General features: G+C 38.7%; 1 protein-coding gene across 4 annotated transcripts in view; it reads right to left on the bottom strand.

Moving 5' to 3' along the window:
• CPNE4 (copine 4) overlaps positions 1-16155 on the bottom strand; it is a 268547-nt gene that overhangs the window by 96029 nt on the left and 156363 nt on the right. For all 4 annotated transcript variants that reach the window (XM_086849429.1, XM_086849453.1, XM_086849437.1 and 1 more), the window contains 2 exons: positions 14051-14230; positions 457-528 (listed from right to left, as the gene is read on the bottom strand). In XM_086849429.1, coding sequence (XP_086705555.1) covers positions 457-528; positions 14051-14230 — 252 coding nt within the window. The remainder of the gene's footprint in view (positions 1-456; positions 529-14050; positions 14231-16155) is intronic.

The raw sequence follows: 16155 nt of genomic DNA, 5'->3' as shown, positions 1-16155 counted from the left end.
TACACATGGGGCTGACAATCCAGTCCTTAGTTGCCTTACAACACATCTAAAACTAATCTCATTGAACTTTTTTTTTTTTCCTGAGAAACTGGAAAAAGCCCAAGGGAAAAGAAAGATGAGGCTCCTTTATGTGGCAAAGCAGGTAAAAATTAATTTCAGAAGGTTCTAGTCCTTCAACTAAAAGTATTCAAGCAGCAGAAGTTACTTGCTGTCATCCAAGTACCTTGAAAGTAGTACTAAGTATTGTGAATTTTTTACAAGTCATACATTATTTGTTGCCATTTCCTTAAAACAAGGAAATTTGTCAGAAACAGTGCAAGTCATCAAATAAAAAAATTTAAAACACTTCTCAATCAAGGGATTTTGGTGGCTTAGCAGGACGCTTTTAGAGAGAATTAGTCACTTTGGATATTTTTAAATAACATGAAAACAAAAGCATATTTAAGACTGACTTACTGTTATAGATGACTTTCCTGCTGTGTTGCCATGTTTGAGCAAGGACTTGGAGAGCTTCCTCTGAGAAACAATCTGCACAAAAATAAAAACAAAGGGGAAAATAATTAGAATCTGTAGTAAATACATGGTTTATTGTGATTTCAGTTTTATGTTGCTTTCTTTTCCTTTTGTATCAAGGTACTTTCTCAGTCCATGATCAGAGTTATCACAGTAAGACCAAAACTGAGAAGAAAGGTCCCCTAGGAAGCCTGCACAGGATGCCATGGAAGGACAAAAAAAGCTGTTGGCGTCAAGCAGAATGGGGAGAACACAATTCACTGCATTGAACAGAATAGTGAGAAACACTTAGATTTTCCTCAAGTCTTGCAATGATGGTGACAAAGGACAGAAGTAAGGTTTAACTGGACTTGAAAGACCTTAAGAAGAGATCTGTACAAGCAAATCTATCAGAGATACCTCCAAAACTCAACTCATTAATTTTTATTGGAAACTGAAGTCCACTTACAATAAGAAGGAATTTATTTTATCTCAAAATATCAACAACTCTAAAGTCAGGGCAGAAGCAACCAAGCAACTTGCCCCATATTTCAGCTCCAAAATTGTCTCCTTTGCTTACCACATACCAGACCTCCCCTAGAATGCCGCATTATAGACAAATTTGGTCACTAGGCACATTGTACATATACTTCAAATAAATGACATCAGAGGGACACTGACAAAAGATGTTATTTGCCATATCAATGGCAAACATCTGAAACATTTAAAACCAGACCAGTAAAAGTATTAGAACAAGAAGAACCCTTACAATAATGCAGAACTGCTAAGCTACAGTGTTGTTCCAGTGTATTAGTCAGCAGTAAAGTTAATGCTATATTAATTTATTTAGTTATTAAGTGGAAAATTTCAAAATGTAGACAGATGTAAAGGTAACTTGAAACACTTCTTAGAAATCACAGTATTATTTGTAATCTGACAAAACTGTAATACAATTGTGTTGTGCAGATACTGATTGTGTCCTAAGAAAAACCCTAACCTCCTGAACATGGCTTTTATACAAGAAGTAGTCCTTTCCACTTTTCCACATCCAACAGTACTTGCACAACTTCATCTGGACAGCTGCTCTAAATGATCCACAAATAGACATCCTTGTCAAATATGCCAAAATATTAGTTGTGAAAGAAAGGCAGTCACCAAGCAAAAAGGAGAGTTCCAAACCCTTCATGAGAGTCCTGGGCATCACACAAATTTCAGCAATAAAACACAACAGTAGGTAATGGCCAGACCTTAAATGCTCTGAGTAAGTTGCAGCCAGGCAAAAAATGTGCTGTGAGACAGGAGTGAATAGGATGCACATTTTACCCAACATTAGTCTGGGGAAACATGTTTGTCCTGCCCATCAATTTGCTGAATTCAACAAAAAATCAGAAGCTGCACCTCAGATTATTCTCAGCTACAGCTGTAATACATGCAGTAAGACAGAAGCAAGTTTTAAATAGGCTTTAAATGTGAGACAGGAGAACCATCACAAGACAGGACAGCACATCTGGAATCACTGTGACCAGCTTCTTGTTTCTATTGCAGCTATACCTGACAGGTATGTCTAATCAGTTCTTCAAGAACTTGAAGGGAAACATTCTCCTCTGGAAATTTATTGTATTCATGATCCTTATGCAAATATATTTTCCTAACAGCTAATCTAATTCTCTGCAGTTTAAGTCCATTATTTCCATCTAATGCACCATGAAGAGGTAAAACAATCTTTTTCCCTTTTTCAGGCAATCTTTATATTTGAAGACTATTACCAGCTCCCCATAGTCATCTTTACTACATAACCTGAATTTGTTCTATCTTTCCTTCTTGACTAAATTTCCTAGCCCTCAAACCATTCCTTCTACTCTCAGATGAGCTTTCATGGACTGACTCATAAACACTCTCAGAATAATGCTCACAATTGGGCATAATGGCCCCAGTCCTTCCCATGAGAAGTAAGAAGAGCTTCTCATTGCAAGGCTGATACACTCCAGAATTACATTTGCCTTATTTCAAGAACACCATGATACTGTTAACTAATGTTCATAACAGGACCATTTCAGATTGCCAGCTGCATTTTTGCAGCTGGCTATTACTTAAATGAATAATTTAACACTCCTGTTTGGACAGCCTTCCATAACACTATCTGTTGCCAACATCTCACTCAATTTTCCAAACTAACTTTTGGATTTCAACACTAGTGTTGGTCAGTGGCTACAGCAGACAGGACTACAAGTAAGATGACAGTATTGCTAGGATTTAGGAGGTTTTTTCCTCCCCTAGAATCTTGGGAATACTGTTTGCGTGACCTTTTAAGTCATCCCTACATTTATTTTCTTGCCAGCTAAACAGGTTTAAGTACAAATCATTGCATCCTGTGAACTGTGGGGTGCAATTCAAACAATCTTGTTTGAGATTCTCAGACAGGAGGTAATACAGACATATGACAGATTATTCTTAATATGTAATTAAACTACAGTTTTTGTACCAGCCAGACAATGAATTATGGCAGCTGAGAAGCAGGGCCCATTTATCTCCATGGCCTCTCCTCCTCCCCCAAGATATTCAGGCAACTTCGTAAAATACATTAAGCTTTTCCACTGAAAGCTGTATTGTCCATCAGAAACCTTTTCAGACATCTTATATATACAGAGCCATGGTATGAGACAGAGCTTGGGTGGGAACCTGTGCTAGAGTAGCCTTCTTCAGAGACAGTAGGACTTCTCCCCCTGAACTACCCAAACTTTTCCAGCTCCCTTTGCTGCTTTCCAAAGGGTCACAGCTTTCACGAGGCATTGCACAGCTTGGGAGCTCCTGTGCAGGTGGCAGATAGACGGCTCAAAGATCCAGAGAAGATAATTTAATCTGACGTTCTCATTAGTAGGCTGCATTAATAACTCTTGCTCTCTAAGCCAGAAGCATCATTCTGACACAGTAAGCACTCTGCATATGTAAATATGTGTATTTGGGTGCAAGTGTTTACCAGTTGTTAATTAAGTGGCCACTAAAACCAAGCCTCCATCTGGCAACAATGTGCCAACATCGTTGCCTCAAACTGTAATTGTAATAACTGTAAAGGAGTCTGTTTTCCATAGCTGTAAATTGACTTTTTTGTTCATGCACTGTACAAAATAGGTCTCACTGGTTTAAAGAACCACTCCTATGGAACCTGCCATTAATTACCTATCATATTTTTGTTAACGTCTCAATGCAAATCTTCTTCTGAACATTATTATACAAAGCATTTACTGACCTGGTTGTCAGACAGCAAGTCCTAAACAATGATAACTTGAGGGACTAGCAAGCATTAGTCTTAGTTCAGAGTTACCGAGACAGCTGAGCTGGCAAAATGTCTTACGAGTAGGTAATTGACTATAGGTCTTTAATTTGTCAGGAGTCTTTGGCTTGACTCCAAAACCTTGCAATTTAAAACTTCTGCTTCAGAGAATAAAGAGTTTGTCCAAAGCTGATGTGAAGAAGTACAGAAAGTAAATGTCTCTCTTCTTTCTAGAACACTGATAGTAGAACCCAGTTCAGCCCTAAAAAAAACACATTTCCAGAACATGTATTTTCACAAACATTTTATTAGAAACATGAGCTACCCGTCAGCAAATGGATGTAGAAAACAGTCCTTGTTCATGCTGGAATAGAGCTAATTTTCCTCTTAGTAGCTGGTACAGTGCTGTGCCTTGGATTTAGTATGGGAATAATGTTGATAACACGTTGATGTTGTGGTTGTTACTAAGTAGTGCTTTCTCCACATCAAGGACTTTTCAGTTTCCCATGCCCTGCCAGAGAGGAAGTGTACAAAAAGCCAGGAGGGAAGATAGCCAGGCTTGCTGACCTGAACTTGCCAAAAAGATATTTCATACCATAGACTGCCATGTTCAGTATATAAATGGGGGAGAGTTGGCATCAGCCAGCAGGTGGTAAGTGATTGTACTATGCATCTCTTCTTACTCTTGGGTTTTGTTTATTTTCCTTCTCTCTCCTTTGCATTACAGCTGTTGTTATAATAATAATAAAATTTTATTTTGTTTCAATTATTAAACTGTTTTTTATTCAAGCCACGAAGTTCACCTCTTGTTTCTGATTCTCCTCCCCACTGTGGCAGACACAGGGCAAAGGGGGTGTAAGCAAGCAGCTGCATGGTGCTTTTGTTGCCAGCTGGGGTTAAACAACAATAATCCTTTGTTCAGTGTGGGGGGGCTCGTACAAGGGCCAGACCTCAGAGATATTAAAGGTGAGACTAAGAAAATTGAAGTCAAGTTCATTTTCAGCTACATACAAACTACTACCCAGTTCTGGCCTAAGAGCATCACATGTCCAATAAAAATGTCATACTAATATGTTTGCATAAGGTGGAAATAAGAATGTAAAAACCATTGCTCTGTTTCTGAGAGGGAGGATATGCACATGAAGTTATTTGTATTTATCAGATATGCAATCATCTCAACAGAACATCATCTCAGCTGGATTTCTGGTCTGTAGTGATAAGGGATGTCAGTCCTGTGGTAAGATGGGAGTGAGAAATTCCCTTGAAGATGATCTTAATTTTCTTTATTACATACAAGCCCTTATAGGTTAAGGACAGATACTCAATACTGTGGAAAAATCTGGCCTTACATCTCCATTTGATCCTATTTCCAATTTAAAATAGCTAAAAGAGGCTTTGCACTTTTTTTTTTTTCATTATTTTAAAAGTATGAACAGATGCAAGACTCGAGATAAAAGCACCAAGGCGCTGACACCAGCTGTGTACCGAGCATTGCTCAGCAGTCACTCAGAGACAAGGACTCTGATGAAGGTTTCCTCTCTCCTGTGCCTGAGTCGTGACTAATCAGCACTGTGTAAGATGAGCTGTGAAATATAATGACTTGTTTTACCTGGCTTGTTTAAGAGACTTCTAAAATGTCTTTCTTAACCAAATATAGGGATAACTTCCAGTAATATCATGCAGAATTCCCAATGCTCATAAATTGAGCCAACAAGTTTTCAATATGGCTTTTTAACCAAGTTATTTCAACAGCATTGATTCAGTTTTGCAAGGTGCCACCCTGAGCCAGAGGTCAAGTGTCTAAAACTCTTCATTTGGACTGTCCTCTTCTGCACATTAGACTTCCTTACAGGAACCCCAAATTTAGTTATTTACACAGGCAGATTAAGCACAAATTTCCCTCAAACACAACAGTACACAACTTGAAGAAGTCTTTGTATCTCTTCCTTGCTAGCAGGGATAGCCAGAGAAATAACTTTTATTTCCTAGCACCTTTGTGTTAATTCTTCTCCCAGATGTGTTATTCCTGCTATATGGACTTTCGTAGTTGTAAAACTTTCTTCTAGCCAACCTAACTGTTTTCAGGACTGCAAAGAGCACCTAGTCACAGTTTAGTAGCATTTTTTCCTCTATCCAAATGCCTTTTTCACACACTGAATCTTCATGATCAAATATATTTAAGTGCAGAGCCCTTTGTGGTAGACACACTTCAAGCCTGGAGAAGCAATTTCCCACCAAACAGCATATAGAAACAGTGTTTTTCTAATAACATCCTCTAGAGCCATGTTGATATATCAAGGAAAGAAAAGTAGCAATCATACTCTCTCAAAAAAAAAGTCTCAAATCTTGCACCAACCCTTATGTCGTGGTTTAACCATGCAGCAGCTAAGCCCTGCACAGTCACCGCTTCACTCCACAAAATGAGATACTAGAGAGAATTAGAAGAGAAAAAGTGATAAAAACTCACAGGTTGAGACAGTAACAGTTAAACAGGTAAAACAACTGCTATCTTTTCAAGTTTGAGTGGGGATTTTAACATATACAATCAAAATGACTTGACTGTATTCACAAAATCCTTTTAATCCTTGATGCACAGCATGAGAAGGATTCTGTGGTATGTAAAACTTGAGACAACCATATCAAAAGTATTTGCCAGTCATGCTACATACTCTCTTAAGCTCTTCCATTCTAGCATAAAAGTACAACCTTTAAAGCGCCTTTTTCACTCTTACAGAGTCTCCCAAATGAAGGACAGCAATACTTTCATGATACTGCTGTAAGTGGAATGATGCAACCAGAGTAAGTTGACAAATTATTGGAGATTTAACATTTGCAAAATATATTCTGAAGCTTGTAAATCATTAGTGCCCTCTTACTATAATCAAGTCAGCTACTGTAAGCCTCTAAACACCCACAAATATAATGTCAGACCTTAATGACATTTCACCTGTATACATGAATAACGAAAGACCAGTTTTAAACACAGGCAGTAGAAGTAGCTCTGCCTGACAGTGTAAAAACTCTCTCCTTCATGCATTCCTCTTCAGCCTGGTTTGTGACAAAACAAGGTTCATACAACTTGGATGTGCTTGTGTTTATCTTATGATCTATCCCTCCCAATGAACCCACCAAATAGTTTTCATGGATGGTGGCACATAGTTGCAGATGCACCAAGCACGCTACATTTCAACATGATGAGATGCCAGACATTACATAAATATCAGTGACTGTACTCCCCTCATGGAAAAAAAGGGTTTGGGGAATGGGTCACAGATACTGAGAAATCCCTTCAAGTGATCAAGTTCAGGTGTATACATCCACAGTGAGGAAATGTTTCATTCTAACTGCTCACAGAATTCTTGCTCCTCTGCAGAGCCAGTTTTAGTGCTATAATCATCCTCTCTGTACATATAATTCATACTCATCACTCTTCAAGATTTCTTTTGTTTGTTATGGTATTGTTCTGATCAGTCTATTTACAGCTGAATTATACCTCTCCTTGTCTTTGTTAAAGACCTGTACCTGAAAATAGTCAATCAAAACAGAACACTGAGAAAAAAAAAAAGACATGCCTGTCACAAGAGACATAATGTTATTACAGGAAATATCTTACCGATAGCTTAAAAGGTCTTTGAATTTAATTAGTGTGTAGAGTAGCAGCCCTTTTAGAATTAGTCATAATAATATCTCATTATAATAGCAAACTAAATTTAAATTACTTTTCTAAAGACTGCTACAGTAGTTCATACAAAACGATATAGCATGTGAAAACAAAGCAGTACAAACTGTACAAGAAATTCTATTAATTATGGCAAAATTAATCTAGAAAATTTTAAAGCTTCAAAGATCATGCTGCAATGGCAAACCAAGAGCTTCCTGGGGATAACTGAGGTGCTGAAAGGGTTAGGCCAAGTTAGGGAGAGTTCTGCATTCATTATTTGCTTCTGCTCTGAGTCAGCGCTGGTAGAAAATGACATTCATATCTAATAAAGTACATTATTCATCCCACTAATGAATTGAGCAACTTCATTTGGAGGAGATCAAAGGCCAAGTATTTAAAGGTACCTAGATACCTAAGGAGGCACACAGACATCTAATGAGATTTAGGAATTCAAATACCTTGAAAAAAGATGGTCCTATGTCTTTTGCCCCACAGAAGCAGTCAACAGTCTATTAAACAAATATTCTCATGCAAACTGTTTCAGTTTAATTAATTCAGGTGCAATCATGACTCTTTTAGCCTTTCTCTAATTCAAGAGCAAGGGGATTTGCAATGGCTGAAACTGAACTAATAATCAGCCAGCTTTTTCAAGTGCATAATCTGCTAATGGCATATAGTATGAAAAACACATGAGAAACAATTAAACTCATTACTGAGAAGGAAGATTTTAAATCCAATTTGTACACAAATGTGTGTGGGTAATATTAAATTTCAGAATAATACTTGAAAACATTCTTGACAGCAAAAGATTTATATCTCTGCAGTCTTCTTCTGCTACTAGTTGAGCAAATAAGGGAGTAACAATATTTTAACAGTTCTATAAATTGAAAGAAACTAAACAAGGGATGGAATCCAAAATTTGAAAATAGCAAAGACCAGCCACAGTAGAAGTAATATTACTTCTATTAGTAGTAATAGAAGAAAAGCCATGAAGGCTATTCCCACATAATATGTAACAGAGAATAACCCAACCCACAGAGATGGGGCAGTTCACAGCATCTAAGAAATAAAAACTTTACTGGTTCCCATAGTTGGGATGTTGCATGCAGAGCTGAGCAGTAGTTAAGAAAGTTTTGGCAATGTGAGTTTGGAATAGTTTTTGTGAGCTCTTAAAGAGCAGACTAAAATTTCTGGGTGAAACTTCAGAGGAAAAAAGTTTTTCTAAGCCACCCACCAGATAATTACTGTGTGGTTAAGAAATTAACTTTAGTTATTAGGAAGTTTGATGCCTTACTGTACTATATGATGCAATTTCAATGTTCTATATAATTTATGGAGTATACATATGAATGATTCCAATAAGGGAGCTTTAGAAACTCATGACTCATGAAGGCATTAACATATAAACATAATAGGACCTGGGTTTGGGGTTTTGCTGTCTGTATTGGGTTCATTTTCCTACAGCAGCCCTCACAGGTCTGTGCTTTGCGCTGGTACTTAGAAAGGTGTTGATAACACACCAGGGTTTGGCGACTGCTGAGTAGGGTGGGCACAGCATCGGCGCTGTCTCTCAACATTTCCCCTCCTCATCAAGGGGCTGAGGGTGGGCAAGATGCTGGCAGGCCAGCTCACCCAAATTAACCAAAGGAATATTCCAGACCGTGCACCCAGCCAAGATCAAAACACCACGCTATCCCAACTGAATATCATGAAAATCAGACTGTTAAATTTATGACTATGCTTTTCCATCTAATATTTCCCTGTTGTTTTTTCCATGTACATAAAGCCCTGACCCATTAAACAAAAACCAATCTATCTCCTGACACTCAAAACAATTACAGATTTTGTGAGCAACCAAAAAGCAACAGAAGTACCACACCCTCAGTGACTAGGTGAGGATTTAGTTGGAAGTCATTAGTATGGGTGAGTGGAGTGTCTGAACGCTTTTCCTAGGCACAGGGAAGGCAAAGAGAAAAACAAAGAGGAAAGAGGGAAGAATCTCTCTCCAAAGTTACAGACATCTGTAAAACCATGACAAGGCATGAACTGATTCATAGCATCTAAAACACCTGTAAGAAAGCATAAGATCACCTTTATGGAGTGGCAGCCCAAGACGCCAATTAAAATATTACCAGTTGTGATTTCACTGCTTATAGCTGCAAAGCTGTGTATGTGTGCCTCTTCTTGCCAGTGCCTATGCAAAGAACAGCAACTATTTAGAGTGAATCAAAGAGTTAGAAGATTAGTGGTCAGATGCACAGCCTGGTGGAGCATCCCAAGCCATTTATGCTGAAGCAGGAAGCAGAATGCCAAACCACTGCTCTACCCCAACAGTCCCACTCCAAACAACAGCTGTCAATCACAGCAGCAGCTCAAGAAGGCTGATACTGCTGCCTTCCTCGCTAAGCAAGACCAGCTAAAACTAAGGCATCCCTGCTCTGGTTATTTTTACCTTGTAAATACAAGCTTGCTTTTGCCACTTGAAGGCTACTAAAGGTATTTGCACATGATATAGGAGTGAGGGTTCATTATGTTTCTGCCTACACACAGGAGGCCATCACTGCTGTGAGGGTGCCAAACACTGGGACAAAGCCCAGAGGCTGTGACAGCTCCATCCTTGGACACATTCGAGACCGGACTGGACAAGCCCCTGAGCAACCTGCTCTAATCTATTTTGAGCAGCAGATTGAACTGGAAACCCCAGGGATCCCTCTCAGTTAAATGACTTTATAATATGCACAGGAAGAACACACATTCCCAAATGTCTGCGCCATTCCTTGTGTGGTACTTCAATTAAACCCCAGAAAGGATTTGCTCCAGAGACACCACCTGGAGTAAAACATCCAGTTTTGGGTCTCCAGAGAAGGGCCATGAAGAGGGGGTCAGAGGAGTAGAACATCTCTCCTTATGGAGACAGGCTGAGAGAGTTGGGGTTGTTCAAGCTGGAGAAGAGAAGGTTCTGGGGAGAGTTTACAGCACCTTCCCGTACCTAAAGGGGGCTACAGGAGAGCTGCAGAGGGACTTTTTACAAGGACATGGAGTGACAGGACAAGGGCTGATGTCTTTAAACTGAAAGAGGGTAGGTTTAGACTAGATATTACGAAGTAATTTCACTATGAGGGTAGTGAGACACTAAACAGGCTGCCTGGAGGAGTTATGGATGCCCCATTGCTGGAAGTGTTCAATGCCAGGCTGGATGAGGCTTGGAGCAGCCTGGTCTAGTGGAAGGTGTCCCTGCCCATGACATGGGAGTTGGAATTAGATGGTCTTTAAGGATCCTTCCAACCAAACCCTGCTGGGATTCTATGAATCTAATTTCACAATGATGCTCCCAATTAAGAATAACCTTTGTGAGTTTACAAGCAAAACATGATACATTTTCCTTGATTAAATAGCTACCATATGACTGTAAAACTTAATTGGTAAACTCTGGTATTATTAGATATTAGTTTTTTGCATTTAATTAGAAATTAAATGCAAAATTTAAAATAATAATATATTTTAAAAAATTGTAGTTTTTAGTTATGCACCTTAACCTACCATTTAACAGTGTCACTTTATTTAAACAATACAACACAGGCAACTTAATTGCTTGGAGTATGGCACATTCTTTTGATGTAAAGTTCCTTGAGAAACTCCATTTTATAAACAACATGTAATTGCAGACCATATTTTAAGATAATGCTGCTAACTGAGATAAATTTGCTTGCACTTTTATCTTTCCTACCTTCTCTAATATTTTAGGGTTTGGTGTGGTTATCATTCCAACCGTAGAGAACATGTTTGTTCTCTATTGTATTATAGAGATATAATATATTTATATTCTGCCAGTCTGCATGTTACCAGGACACTCAAGAAGCTGGGAAACTGGAATGCAGAAAGAGCCTTTCTCAGTAGAAGAAAACTTTTAAAACTTTTAAAAGAAGAACGTTTAGTTCTTAAAAACACACCAAAAAAAATCCCTCCTAAACACCTCACACTAAGCCTGCTCCTGTCAAACCCTTCAAGAGATAATCTGCTACTGTTTTGTTTGGAAGGGAAACTTCTGAGTGTGATGGACAAAACAAATCACTTTGAGGAAATGCCTCTATTTAGCACGTTAATGTTTATGTAATTACACTCATCAGGTGCCTACCCACAACAATTTGCTCTACCATGTTTAAATGCTGTGGCATAAGAAATTCCTGTTGATGAATCTGCTCTTCACATCCAGGTATGAGATGCTGCCAACCACAGTATTTTATGAGTAGAGGCACAGAATTGACTTGTCCTGGCAAGAGCAGTACAAATAAATCTTGCTGAAAATCCAGTGGGACGTCTCTAGGCAGTATATGGCTCAGGATCTAGCAGCCTAGAGCACTGCCCTCATCACTCTCACGGAACACAAATTAATTAGAGCATTTGGAAGAGATTACTGACACCTTCCACAGGAACGCATTTTTTCAAGATTCGCATCCAGGACCCCAAATTTCTGACCAACTTGCACCTACTGGGTAGGCTACATGTAAGACTGAAATCAGAATAATGATAAAATTCACTCCTCTCTGTGAGCTTACTGTATAACCATGCTATTGTCTTTCCCAGCATTTATTTTTCGTAGTAATTTTGGTTTCGACAGAAGTATTTCATTATTTGGGTAAGCATGCAGATTTACCACACATCTAAGTGATCATCTACAAACAGGTACAGGTAGCAGTGAATCTCTTAGAGATCAATTATTACCTAGAGGAAAGCAATAGAAGTTGGCACTTTTATGGGGGGAGGGAAAGGCATCAGTCTCTCAAACTATGCCTAAAAATCTACAGCCTTCCTGGATGTCTCAGTGAGACCTACTTGTACTGGGAAAGTGAGCTGGGAGGCAGACACACACTCTCACACAAAATTTTGTTTTATTTGGGCATTAAAGTGATGTAGACAACAAATTCATGTCAAAATTGTCTGTACAATTGTACAGACACAATTGTACAGCCTGTGCTGTACAATTTTCAACTTGGAAGTCTTCACAAAGGCTTGACTTGGATGACAGTTCCAGTGCTACTACTCTGGAGTTTCCTAAATCAGTTTTAAATTCTATAAGGGTAAAAAACTAGAGGGAGGGAGGGAAAGAACACCACCAAAAAAAGTCTAAATATGAGATCAGAGTCCTTCAGGCTACATTACTGTGAACAGAATTCACACTGTTATTTTCTCTTGGTTACCATTAAAATTACAGTGCAAACAACCCAGCTGTGTGCTATTTATAGAGATCAAATCATTATAAAGACATTTATGCTACAGGCAGCAACAGTGACATTTTTCCCCCCTTTTTTTCAAGCCAATTAAGCAAGAAGAACATTATAATAACATTTTGCTTTGGTGTTATAGGATAGCTTATTTTCTTATTTGATTAAGACCACAAGAATTCTGTCAAAAGGAATAGACTTTATAGTGCACTTTAAATATCCTAAATATCAACATCTTTATTTTGAGCTTCCAATTTAGTAAATGCATATATTTCATATTATTTCTCTTGCTGAGAGGGCTTTTCTAGCATGTTCAGCCTAATAGCTGTGGGAAGAAAATCAAAGTCATTCCAGTGTGGTAGGGCTGAGGGAGGAGCAACAAAAGGTGAGAAAACAGGGAATCAAAGCTTTGCAGCATCTCCCATGACACACTATGCTGTTCATAATAGAAACTTACGTGGAACCACTGCAAAGGATGAGCTAAACAAAAGAATTTCCTGCTCTTGGCACACAACACAGCATGGAGAACAAATTTGCACTCAGATAAGTGAAATTTGGCATTGTTGTTATGGACAGAGCAGAAATCTGTGCTACAAAACCCTGCATGACAAAAACTCTGCCAGTCTGAAATAAACTGCGATGCCTGGGACACTGTAGCGTGCCACCAGTCAGCAGTATGGGAACTCACCACAGACTTGGTTATAATGACATCTAGATATTGATCTTGTGGGTAGGACTCATCACCCTTAAATTTAGTAATCCCAAAAGTTAAGTATCTCCCCTAAGCCAGCTGCCTAGACTCTCTTGACAACTGATGAGGAAAGACTGGTATCTCCTGAAGACAATTTGTCCTAATCTGTGATAGGTGTCTCAGGCAGAATGAATCAATGGTTGGAACTGTCTGTTTTTCTCCACTGAACTAAAGATGGAAATCAGAAGAGTAACTTAGCCTAGACACAACTTTTGGATGAGTGAGAGTCAGGGAAATGAATCCAACCCTATCTCTCTATTTGCCACATCACCAGGCACCACCCTATGTGAATAAAGTATAGTTTTAGGTGTTTATTTGACTTGGAACTTGCTTTAAATCCCATGCAATGTTAGGAACAATAACTTTCTTCAAAATCAGTCTATTTTCCAGCACTGGTGTAATTATCATGGGCTTTCAGTATCCAAGGCCAATCACTGATCTTCCATTTCCTGTAAGTAGTGGCTGACTTGAAGCTGTACTACAGCAGTAAAACAAACCAGCAGAAGTTCTCAATTATCCCATTCAAAGCACCAATTAAGAATTTTGCCACTAATTATAAATCTCACCCATCAATCAATCAACAAGGAACATAATCCATATATATATATATACAAAAAGTGTGCAACAAGAGGGAAAATGTCAGTGACACTTACTTGTCCAAGAGTACACTCCATGCCACCGAGGAAATCTGCTTCTTTCAGCCCATTGTGGTTGCTGCTAATATCATGGACCTCAAACCGCAATCGCTGCACCTCTTCAAAATAGAAATCCACCGTGAAGAGCTTGGAGAAGACGGGATTTATACAGGTTCGAATCACTTCCGTCCTGTCAACCTGTCAAATCGCAAAGAGGTCACATGAGTGGCTTCTCTTTCCACCAGTGATGGATAGCCATGAACTCCTCAATTACACTTTGCTCATTTATCAGGACTGACAGCTGGGACTGTGGCCATGGACAATCCTGTTTGTGCCATCAGCAGCAGCTGCCCTTTCTGTGCTGGGCTGGCCACAAGCACAAGGTAAGACCACCTGCCCTTGCCTCTCCCGTTCAGCAAGTCTTTAGCAGAATGGCTGGGAAATTAACTATAGAATAACTACAGAATTTACACCTCCAGCAGTACCCATCCATCACTACAAAACAGCAGTGGAGTGATACAGTTTCATCAATCTAAATAGAAAAAAGAGTAACACGGCCAGTAATTACTTATTTCAGACAATTTGCATTACTAAGGAGAGGAGAACTGGATCCACAGCAACAGCTTTTCTTAAAAATATAAAAAATTTCCATCCTGCTAAGTTACATCACAAGAATATGATTATTTTATTGATTATATAATACACTGTTTATTTCCCCCTCTGAGTTTTAAAACTTCTAAAGAAACATCATTAAATCTATAATTGCTGTTTCTTTAAAAAAAGTGCTCACAGATTATTTCTAGTTCTCTTAAGACGTAGTACTTGGGTTTCCTATTTTTGAAATATCTCTTTGCTATTTTTCATTATGATGCATCATTGGTGACAATGTAAGCAATGAAGCAATTTCCTTTTTTCCACTCTCTTTGCCCTGGCACCGAAAAAAACTTAATAATTCTGTAAGATTAAAGGAACTGATCCTGAAATGAAGTAGGACTTGGGCACATCAGTCACTAGATAGGAGGTGGCTGGTGCGCCATGGAACAGACAAATTAAATTGCTCAGAGGAAGAGTGATGAGATCCTTTGTCTGATTCCTGATCAGGAACATCTGTTGTGCAAAAAATGACAGCCGCTTGCTTCACTTTTCATAGTTTCTAATGCATTAGCCTTTCTGGTAGTTATCGGCAAGGACACAAAGAGTCAAGCAAATCAAAAGCAGGGTAAAAAAATGAACGGTTTCTGGTAGAACAGGTTTATTTTAGTGCTCATCAAAGGTGTCAGATTGACAGCTCTGACAGCTGAAATCCTTTAGTTAATCATCTAACAGATGCTACCACTCATGGAAGAGATGCAAACCAGTGTTACCACTGCTGCCTTCTCACACAGCTGTGTCAATGTGTTCTGACTATGCCAGGAGGAGACCATCACAAAGAGGAAAGCATTATGAATGCTTACATAGTCATTCTTAATAAATTTGCATAGACTAGCTGAAAATGATGGGTTTGTTATCAGTCATGCAAAGAATAATGAGAATAATATAAGGTGAGAAAGGATACCAGCTACCTTCATTCAGATGTTGGTCTATCTCAAAATTTTTTGTTATCTCCACTAGCAATCAGTATGACTCCAAATCACAGTTTCTGCTACAACAAAAAATATTTCTCATGTCAGATAAAGATGACTAATCAGTTCACTGAGACATTCCTGAGACATCTTCTAAGTGACAAGTGATCTGATTAACTTCAGGACAGTGGTCATCTCATGAACCAGTGCTTCAGCAACTGACCAAATAATCAAAACATTTAAATGGATGGTTTTGAATTTTTTTTTCATAGCTCAGCAATCTCCTAAACTCCTTCATTGTGTATAAACTGTTAATTCAATGGCACCATTTTAATTGCCTCATTGGTACAGCAGATCTCAGGCAGTAACTGAAATTTCTGTTACTGTTTCACCTCATCTCTTCCTTTCTGCTGGAAAGGGTTCTCCACTGTGAAACACATCAAGATTTACACTTGCACTCAACACAGATTAAATATGTGGCTGCTCAAGGGTGTATAGTGCCTGAAAATGGAGGCATAGGTCTGCACACTGGGACATTAAGAATTTCAGTCTCACCCAGAG

Source organism: Cyanistes caeruleus, chromosome 1, assembly GCF_971803275.1.
Source record: "Cyanistes caeruleus chromosome 1, bCyaCae1.hap1.1, whole genome shotgun sequence".
NCBI classification, from domain to species: domain Eukaryota; kingdom Metazoa; phylum Chordata; class Aves; order Passeriformes; family Paridae; genus Cyanistes; species Cyanistes caeruleus.
This window is presented reverse-complemented; position numbering and strand designations above follow the sequence as displayed.